The 11,129-nt window shown below is 34.1% G+C and overlaps 1 protein-coding gene across 4 annotated transcripts; it reads right to left on the bottom strand.

The window, feature by feature from the left end:
• Positions 1 to 2,184: 2,184 nt before the first annotated feature.
• On the bottom strand, positions 2,185 to 10,460 carry LOC131934709 (uncharacterized). 4 transcript variants are annotated; one of them, XM_059290793.1, is made up of 5 exons: positions 10,434 to 10,460; positions 4,464 to 4,527; positions 4,059 to 4,127; positions 3,666 to 3,731; positions 2,185 to 3,402 (listed from the first exon to the last, which is right to left on the bottom strand). In XM_059290793.1, the coding sequence occupies exons 3-5, from the start codon at positions 4,114 to 4,116 to the stop codon at positions 2,477 to 2,479; spliced, it is 1,050 nt and encodes a 349-aa protein (XP_059146776.1). In that variant the 5' UTR covers positions 4,117 to 4,127; positions 4,464 to 4,527; positions 10,434 to 10,460; the 3' UTR covers positions 2,185 to 2,476. The 4 variants fall into 4 exon arrangements, with proteins under 4 accessions (XP_059146776.1, XP_059146774.1, XP_059146775.1 ...); XM_059290791.1 differs by lacking the exon at positions 10,434 to 10,460 and adding an exon at positions 7,394 to 7,428; XM_059290792.1 differs by lacking the exon at positions 10,434 to 10,460 and adding an exon at positions 5,985 to 6,150.
• Between the last annotated feature and the right edge of the window lie 669 nt (positions 10,461 to 11,129).

Genomic DNA, 11,129 nt, shown 5'->3' with positions numbered 1-11,129 from the left:
GAACAAGGTAGACAATTTTACTATGCATATTCCTTGCCATACAGCTCACACCTAGAGATTTCTTTTGTATCTACATCGGTGATGCACCCACTGACACTAGTACACTGAGCCGGTCCTATTTTGTTTTATGTAGTCGTCTAATCGTGTCTGACGTCTTTTTCTCTTTCTGATAGGGCTGTACCTATTGTCTGCATGTTAATATATATTGTCTTGAATTCCCCTAACAGGCCCGTTACATCATCTTAGGCTGGCCTGGACTTTAATCTCAATCCGTGGGCGGCAGAGAAAACGTGTTAAAATGTTGTTTAAAATTTCTGTTGTCATCTTTAAAATGCATTGCTTTCTCTCAAAGTAACCAAACGGTTTGGGCACTTGATACCGTGTACAATAACCTGTCTCCTTGTAGGCTGCCCAGCTTGGCACTATTGTAGTTATAGCCACTTTAAGACTCTTTCTGTAAGGTTTAAACGACACAAGTTGACGACTTCATTGGTACTGTTTCGTGGCATCTCTTTTGGTATTGTTTTTATTGATGTTTGCTACAACGTTGACAAAACAATTATGGATCTGAAGAAATATGAAGAAAGACAACCATGAATATCTATTGAATGTGAAATATTTTCATTGTTATTTCCCTTTGACCATGACACTTTGTTCGTGCAGAGTTTACAGTGCAGCGCCAACTAAAGGCACCAATACTAAATGACCAAAGACAAAGCAAAACATTAAATACATTAAGAAGATGTCATTTTATGGAACACAATTTATACCATATATGAATGCCCCTATAATACGATGGAGGTTAATATATTCCTGTGTTAAGCATAGAGAGATTTACGACATAAACTATTGAAACTACAGGAAAAAAAAAGAAAGATAATCATGAAAATCTTTTTTCTTAAAATATTTTCATTGTTGCTTCCCTTTGACTGTACTCTTTTTTTTTTTTTTTTTTTTTTTTTTTACTTTCTCGTATACAGAGTATAGAGGAAGTATTATGATCTTTCACATAAAATCAAATGACACTTTTCATCGATTTACACCTCAGTACTTCATCATATACAGAGTATAGAGGACTTAATTTTATCGTGCAAAAAAGAATATCTCTGCGAAATCGAATCGGAAAATCTGGGCTTTGCAATTATGTCCGCATGTCTATGTGTGCGTATGCGTGTCTGTACACGATAACTTGAATACTGTTATAGCTAGGTGGATGAAATTCCATGTACAAGTATTATATCAAATTTGTAGTTCTGTATCAACTTTTCAGCGATTTCCGGTAACAGATAGTGGAACATTCTACTTTGGTTTTTCAACCTTTAAATATTTTGTGAGCTCATTATGAACCGTTGGTTTTGTTCACGTTAATCATTGTTTGTAATGTTACCAATATTTACCAAGAGTTGCCATAAAATCTAAGGAAGTTACGTTATCTTTAAAATGTGAAGGTCAATCTAGCAGATGAAATAGAGTCAAATAATTCTTTGAAAATGGCATAATTAAATTATGCCGTCACAGACGCGTTTAAACTACCCGATTAACTCAGGTACCCATTAGAGCTGGATGGACTCAGGTACCCATTAGAGCTGGATGGACTCAGGTACCCATTAGAGCTGGATGGACTCAGGTACCCATTAGAGCTGGATAGACTCAGGTACCCATTAGAGCTGGATGGACTCAGGTACCCATTAGAGATAGATGGACTCAGCAACGAGAGACTTACATTTCAACATGCGATTGTTCTATCACCAGATGGTGAAAGTATTTAGAAGAAATAAGAATAAAGAAAATGTTTACACAAGTGTCAGTCTATCAGAGCGACAAACTCCGATCTCACTTAACATTTCTATTGGAGCAGGACAACACAAGATGTAGATTTTAACGGTTGTGTCTGGTATCAGTTAAGTTTATTTGAACTTCACTTCATTGAAATAGATCGTAACTAGACATTATTTATCCATATATAGGCTACACGTCGGCCTTGTCGTTACAATGAATTGGGAATGTTTTAAAACCAACGACAGCATGACGGTAATACCAACAACAGTATCAAAAAGTTGTTTGATAACAATTTGCTAATTCTAATTAGTCTATAAAAATAAATTAAGAAAACAAAACAAATAAGTTTTATCTTGTTCATTTATTTTCTAGTATGTAATAATTTTGAAAACAAAAAAATAGCATGAAATGTAATATGTAAAGATACAATTCATGGTACAACAATGTTGCCGACATTTGTTACAGAGATAATATTTACAACATTAAACATGAAAAGTGCCTAAAATACATTGTGGTAGATGCAAATTATAACGGTTAGACGGTTTGTATCAATCAAAACATTTGTTTTAATCATTTAAATGTAATAAAATGTTTACAAGACATGAAAGTATTAACACAAACAGTTTAAGGACGGGAAAGTTTCCGCCATTTTGTTTGTTTACATTGTGTAGACAAGGGGAGAGAACTAACAGTTACATCAGTCCACCCACTCCACACTATAATTTCCTTCAGAGTTTGATCCACTGTGGGGATGGTCATACAACATACACGGGTTATATCCCGGCCTGTAGACAGCCGCTCCACTGGAGCCTGGACATGTACATGTTGTGTACCAGTACCTGGCGTAGGTGATGCCATTACCCCTCTCATGTTTGTGTGTCCATTGTCCTACAGAGACCTGTTTAGGACAGCCATGAGGATGTGACACTATAACGGTCAACTTGTCCACATCAGCAAATCTCTCGTATTTGTTCCTTACTTCCCTACATAGATCATCAAAGCGCTGCCACATCTTGCCCAGTTCATCAAGCAACTCTAAGTCACATGTCACATATCTCAACCAACACAAGTCTTTCTCAATGTCTGCCACACCACTCACCTCCCAGCCATCAAGACTGACCACTGGACTTTTATTGTCATCAAAACCTAAAACACACCTGGTCTGTCTCGCTTCACTGTCATCAAACACCACGTGTTTAGCTGTCACTACACGAACCATCCCCCACACTTTGCTGGGTGTGGCAGAGACTTGACACTTGGCACAACGACAAGTTCCCTTTCTGTCACTCTCTGTGTACTTGCTCACCTCATACACCCTCCCCGTCCCTAACCTCATCACGTGACTTCCTCTGTCCTTATAACATGGATATGGAACTTGAGTGCCTGGGTAAAACTCTGGTCTCTCTAGACTGGTGAATTTAGTCTTTACCTGGACAGTTAGGGCTGCCAATGTTTTGATTGTCTCAGACATGAGGTCGTCGTCATGGTAACGTGAGGGGAGACAACTTGCATTGAAATATTTAAGAGGTATAAAACCTTTGTGACCTGGATTCTTCTTGCAGCCAGTAACATGTTTGTGTAGATCAGCTTCTCCTCCATAGCACATCTCAGCTTCATGATTTCCTACAGGAATAGGGGAAACACATTATTTAAACAGCCTAAAAATTTAAACATTGATATAAAATGCACCTATTATTATTTTGAGTTTATACTATGTTTACACTGACACTTAATTTAGCAAACTGATATAGGTATAAATTAAACTTTTACCATGTCCTTCATTTAATCAACTTTACATTTACTGTACTAAAGTCATCTACGTGTTTATACTAGCACAGATTTATAATTGTTTATACTAGATTAGTCTTATGTTTGTCATGTCTTACCTGGAATAAAGACATCTGTTTGGTCACTTTTGGAAACTTTACTTGGCCTCTCACAGTATGGCACATCTTAAATAAAATAATAAGAAAATAACACATACATTACTTTATAATTACAGTGACAATAAACGTGGCATTACTGAGATAAACTATTACAGTTACAGCATTATTGATACCCTCTCAAAGTTCGTAGTCATGTATGTAAGAAAATACATTTTCATTGAATTCATCGGGTATTGAATATTTTGTTTTTACACTTATAGATATCACATAAAGGTTATTAAGGAGTTGATTTTTAAAGTATTTGTATACTAAAAATGCTACAATAGTTTTTAAATTAGCAAAATTACTTAAAGATTTGGTTAAAAGAATGATGTAACATTTATCTGGCTCTACCTTCAGGTGTACTTGATGGCTCCAATTTTCCTTCTGTCACTTTGTTTTGGGTTTTCATGGTTTGTGTTACTGTAGATATGGTAATAGATCATTAATATCAAATAATAACTAGGGCTTAATAAGTGCAGAATTAACTTTACATCTGCAGATAAAAGTTCCTCAAGTTTAATAAACATGTAGTATTGTAATTTAAAATAGGTTTGTTTCTACTAAATAGTGAAAAAGCTACTTAACACTGTTGATAATTTTTTTGGGTATAAACATAGCACATACAAGCTTATTATTTATTTGATATTAGCTTTTGATAAAGATTTTAAAAAATTATTTGTGATTTTCAACTATTTATTTTTCTTAAGAAGGAGTTTTATTTGAAAATGAGACCTTAAAAATGCAGAATAAAATTACCTGCTTAACTGTTATACAAATATTTGGATATCAACCAGCTGTCACTCACAATTGTCCACTAAACCTTGAAAACAAAAGCATCTGATTATTCTCATGGAAACAATTTTGATCAATGTTTACTTTAAAAAAAATTAATTTATTTTAATTAAAGTCAAAAGTGTGAGTCTAGAAGTAGAAGAGCAAATTTAAGTTAAATCTAAGCTAATCAATATTGAGTTTAATTGCAATTTTTTGTAAACCATATAGACTTAATATGCTTATCAGATAATTTGCTGTTAATTTTTCTCAACTATATTTAATAACTATATTGAGTGTTGTATTGTAATTAGCAATATCAATTAACACATCAGAACTAAGTATGCAGCAATTGTAACTTATTGAAACAAGAAAAATACACAATGTAAATGCTCAACAGCTTCTGTAAATACATTGCCTAATCTAATTAGTTTAGAATATTCCCATGCCCAAAAGTTTAGATCACACTTTAAATAAAAATATTTTCAGAAGAATCTTGTTTAGTAGTAATTACAGCAAATAAGTTACCTAATTAGCCTGGATCTTTAATGAGCTTAATAAAAATCAGTTATAACATTTAGTTTTGAACTATTATGAATATAAAGAGAATAGTAGTCACATCTATTACTACTGTACTAGATTTAGATCCTGGATCTAGACTACCTAAGATCTAAATCTAGGCCTACTTAAGTACTACTCTTAAGAAGACTAAAACTCTTGGCTCTATGCCATGGAGTCTATGTCTAGATCTAGATCTATCTATAATATAGATAGATCTAGATCTAGACATACTTGATCTAATTCTAAATTCTAGATCTATATCTATAGCCTAAGTCTAGATCTAGAAATCTAGATCTAGACTCTAGCTAGATCTCTAACTCTAGATCTAGAATCTAGATCTAGATACTGGATCTCTAGAATCCACATCTAGAAATCTAGAGTAGATCTAGTCTAGATCTAGACCTCTAGATCTAGACTTAATCTAGATTTTGATCTAAAACTGAAAAGTAGAATCTAGATCTAGATCTAGACACGTCTAGATCTAGATCTAGATCTAGACACGCCTAGATCTAGATTCTAGAAATATCTCTAGACTCAACATACTTTTAAACTCTAGATTCTCTAGCAGTAGCTAGACTCTCTAGTTAGATCTAGATCTATACTTTTAAACTCTAGACCTAGAGCAGTAGCTAGACTCTAGCTAGATCTAGAATCTAGATTTCTAGATCTAGATCTAGATTCTCTAGTATTCTAGAGTGTGTAGATGTAGATCTAGACTAGTCAGTCCTAGATTTAGCTAGATCTAGCTAGAGTCTGGAAATTAGAATAGATCTCTCTTGTCTAGAGTCTAGTCTAGACTCTAGATCTAGTTGTAGACCTAGATCTAGATCTAGATAATATCTAGATCTAGATCTAGATCTAGATAATCTAGAATTTAAAAAAAAAAAACCATAGATCTAGCTCTATTTGGGCTCGATCAATTAATAAAATTATTTAAATGGTTACCTAACTGATCCGTAGAATCTATTACTCAGATGAGACTATGAGATCTGCTGTGAATTTTATTTTTAAGTCGGTCTAAACCTAGATTCTAGTGTTGAAAGCAGGTCCATTAACAAAACGGGCGACCAAGGAAGTGCGAACGTCTGCTACAAATGATATTTATTTTGATAAATATTATAGTATCGATAAAAAGATACGAACACTATTTATCAAGTTATAGATATAACTACTCAAGTTTTGATTGCAAAATAAGATTATTCGATAAGTAAATGCCAGACATAAAAACTATCTACAAAACATACATTATTTTTATTTATTAATTTTGCATAATCTAAACCTAACGTTATTGATGCTCGATTTAGTACTCGATTACTTTTTGGGCGTCGATTTTACAAGTTTTAATTGCCTCATTTTAAATCTACTGATAATTGTGTTGAATTCAGTTAGTCGTTAACCTGTATGTCTACTATTAAATATTGAATAAATGTTAGATATAATTGTAGTCGTATATAGTTCCATAATGTGTATCTCGTATCTAGAATGTTTTGTTTCAACTATTTTATAAAGGCTAAATATTTTAATAATTATTTATGTATTATAGTTAAATGTTGTATCATCCCTTCTGGCACATGGATCATCAATGCTAAAAACTAGAAAACATTAGGGTACTTTCAAGCATCTCTAGGGGGTCGATAGAGGGGGGGGGGATGTGAAAAGTTCCCACTCAGTCAAGTCTCTACCCCCCCCCCACCCCCCTTTAACTACCTCATAAGTATGATAGGAGCCTATATATGAGGTCGTCAGGTGGTTAAAGTACAAATATTCCCAAACAAGTAACTTCTTACACTGAAACTTTCCCATTAAGATCAGAGATACGGTTAAAACTGGATGTATATTTTAACGGCATCGCTTTCTCTATAAGTCAGTTTACTGCAAATTCAGTGTTGACCACATAATTTTGTCAAGTCCTACCTCTTCAATGGTCGCATATAAGCTGCTGAATGAAGTACAGTAACACAACAAGACACACACTCCCCCCCCCCCCCCCCCCCCCGAAAAAAATTCTACCGCCCCCCCCCCCCCCCGAACGAAATGAAATTTATATAATTTATATAGAAAATAAATAGGCCTACTTTTAACAGTGTCCGCCCCCCCCCCCCGAAGAAAGTCTACCGCCTCCCCCCCACCCCGAAAATTTCAAGTGTCCCCCCGGAGGAAAAAGTCTGGAAGAAGCACTGGTCTTAACGTAACTAAATATAGATTAACCACTTAGAAAATAGCTGTTCATAATTTCTTTAATTTGCTTTCAGTTGTGTTTTTAATACAATGATCCCAATTAATACAGCTATAAATATAGACCTTTATTATAAAGAATTATAAAGTAAGACATCAACAACAAACTTAAACTCTACCTTCAGCTGCGAATAAAAATGTTTTCAAAATGGCCTTCCAGACAGGCACTACGAAATTCTATTTATAACCAATAAAATGTACCGGTTGTCTGATTTTCCCGCTATTACTTGTGTATGGGAAGTTAAGACACTGCATTGGTTAAATAACGTGTGGTCTATTTGTGTCGAAAATGTTTAAGTCAAGATTATACGATGTAAAATGTACTTAAAATATGTAGGGTTAAGGCACCGTTAAGGTATTGAAAGTAGCGAAGTACCCGTGTTTAGCAAAGAACCCCCCCCCCCTAAGGGATGCCTGGAAGAAACTCTGATTACGATGCATCTCAAACAGAAAAAGGAAATGAACAAGACAATGTCTGATGAAATAGGCTAATTAATTGTATACATTCTTTTCCCCAAGCTATCTTAAACTGAAGTTACGCATAGGTGTATGTATGTTTTCGGGGTATGAAGAATGTTAGCAATTCAATTTTTACTTACATTTATAGGCCAACGGGGGTAGTGCTTTGCTCGTAAAAACTATCCAAATGTTTTACTCATCCTGAGTAGGATAAACTAAGTTTAATTATCTTGTGTGTTTCAGTGGGAATGCGAATTTCAGTATTCTTTTTAGTATGTTGGTGTGTGTGTGTGTGCGTGTGTTGGAGAGTAAGAGCGTGTCTTCCTTGACCAGTATCGATGTTTTACTTGTTCACATATTCATATCAAATTTGGGCATTAAAATATCATATTGTTCCAAAAAATAGTTACACCATTTTCAGTCTTTATTTAATTTTATTTAAGTCTATCCCCGTGTTAGACCTTCCATTCATCTTTGCTATTTTAACCCCATGTGATCAAAGAAATGTTGCATTAACCACACATGACACACCGCCTTAATGTGATGTTAAATGTCTTAAATTTGTCTATTAAGAAACCTTTTCATTTTTCTCGTTTTTGTCAGCATTCGCGTATATGCAGCTTTCCGTTTATGTCTTACGAAAGTATGATGCATTTCTAACCCCTTAACATTTATAGGCTTTTTTTAGGTAATTTAAACAAACGCTTTTAATTGTCGCAAGTTCTTTGAGGCAATCAGCTTATACGTGTTGAACTAATCACACACAACTCGAGTGTTTTTTTAAACGTCCAAACATACTTTCAGTTATCAGCGTAGCCAAATATTTTGTTCAAATAATTACTCGTACATACACACACAGACAAACACACACACACATACACACACAGACAAACACACACACACAAATGGGCGGTGTATATGTAGGCCTATATCAAGGAAATACATAAGGCACTATCTTTAGCTCCCTTATTATTCCAGCTGCTTTCTATTAGCTTCTTACTGTAATGGCAGTATTTTAGCAAGCAGGTAAACACATTAGAATAATACAGAAAAGGAATTAAAATAAATTATAAATTATTCTTAGCTTTGTCTTTTGGTGAATAAATTAACCTTATAAAACAGAGAATGATCGATTTTCTAAATCAATACTTTACAACCGCCATGCAAGTGTCTTGTGATACTGTATTAGATCAAGAATTCCCGAAATGACGCAATGTTGCCATGACTTTTCCACTAGGTTTAAATGTGTGTTTTTGTTTCTCGAACTATTTTATACTAATTTAAATGTCTATATTTTAAAACACTGTAACATGTAGAGTTAATAACTTGTAAATTAGTTTGTACAGCAATTAAATATTTACACACGTTAAAGCTTTTAAAACTTAATGAGTTTTATAATACTTTTTTTCTTTGAGTTTATGACAGAACCAGCAACGTTTAAATACACAAAATAGTGTCCACCAACAAGTAAAGTGCACAATGCACTCAAACATGTTATAATATAATAATACTAATACAACAACCGTGTTGAAAAGCGATAAAAAATAATATTAGAATGATAATTTATCTGTAAAGTTAACTTCTTTGGTGTATTTTTATATGTAAAAATAGCTTCAATGTCTGCCACATAAAGCTTAGTGAGTGAGGGGGAGAGAGATTTGATTTCGGTCAAAATAAGTGGCAGAGAGAGGGGAATAAAGTTCAGAAAATACGATGTTGCATTTTTGCAGTTTTTAAATTAATATTCTAACTTAACGTGAGCTATGAATTCAATAACTCGACCGGTACTCGCCTCGATAAGCAAATATATCGTGCTTTTTCAACTATCGGAAACACTTGTGTACTGTTGTTTCAAATGTTTCCAACAAAGATAGTATGCAAGCAATTCTATCTAGACATAGCAAACATGTAGGCCTACACTCAATAATTAAAAGAAAATGTCCAACAACTGTATCCAAACACATGCCTTATATATATATATATATATATATATATATATATATATATATATATATATATATATATATATATATATATATATCCTCTTCATTTAATTTTAAAACACGAGGAACGCTAAAGCAATAGCAGAATGATAATTGCCTACTGTCAGTTTCCAAAATGTTGCTGAAAGCTATTGCTGTTTAATATAATAGGTTAATATAATAGGCCTAAATGTAAAATTAGCTTTAGTCTATGTTATAAATAATTGTGCATTTAGTAAATGACTGTTACATATTTCTTAATCAATTTTCAATAATGTGTTTTCAATCCAATGATCTATATATATATAATTCTCTTCTTCGAGCCGTTAGAAAACAAGCTGCAAACGCTCTCCCTACCTCCCCACCCCTACATGGTTTTAGTGAGCTGTGTTCACTCTAAATGTTTACAAGCAGAGCCAACGATTTTAAACGTAGGGGGGGGGGGAGGAGGGGGGGGGGAGGGAAGGAAGGGGAGGGGGGGGGGGTTATGGTCCTTAACGAGCTACTTATAGTGTTTTAAAGAAATATTTTCAGTGTCAGCGTTGGTACTGTCGAATTCACAAATTATGAATTATTGAAAATTAGAAACAACTAAATAGCGGCGTATGTTATGCCGCGGGCCGGCTCGTAGTAATTAACACACTTATATCATATATCTATCTTAATCTATAAACAGAATTATAAACTAAGACATCAAAAGAAAAATCTAATATCTTACCTTCAGCTTCAAGATAAAAGCTTTTCAAAATGGCCGTTCAGTTAGTTGCTTCGAAATTCTATTTATAACCTAGCTGTAAAAATAAACTATAACGGTTGTTTTATTTCCCCGCTATTACTTGTGTATGGAAAATGGGGTGAGTTCGGACATACAAGCTTACCTACGGGATGGTCTTTTAACTAAACAATCTAAACGTTATAAACCTTCTTAAGCCGGAGAAAAATAAGTTTTAACGGTGTGTTAGTATGTGTGTATGCGCATATGTACCTGCGTTTATATGCCTATGTATATTCGCGCGTCTGTATGTGAGAGTGAGAATGTGTCACTCTACTGGGCAAGAGCTTGTTCTATAAATTGCCTACAGCTACAGGCATGTAATAGTTATTACATTGCATGAAGTTAGACAATAATAAATTCCTCAATTACAACATTTACATCTCCAGTCCCCGCTTAAAGACGATCCCGTGGTAGTAGTTCTTTAGCTATGCCAACATTCAGCGTCACAATTTTTAACCCCAAAGAGGAGTTGAATTAACCAAGCACTACATACCATCCTTATCGGTGTGAAATGTACTGATTTAGTTTATTTTAAACCTCTTTTTTTCTCGTTTTTACAGCATTCGTGCATATAGGCCTACAACTTTTCGCGTACGTCTAATAAAAACAATGCATTTTGTGACCACTCCGTTAAAGTTA

The sequence above is a fragment of the Physella acuta genome, unplaced genomic scaffold (assembly GCF_028476545.2).
Source record: "Physella acuta isolate Inbredline_101_S28 unplaced genomic scaffold, ASM2847654v3 ptg000116l, whole genome shotgun sequence".
Classification (NCBI taxonomy): Eukaryota; Metazoa; Mollusca; class Gastropoda; family Physidae; genus Physella; species Physella acuta.
This window is presented reverse-complemented; position numbering and strand designations above follow the sequence as displayed.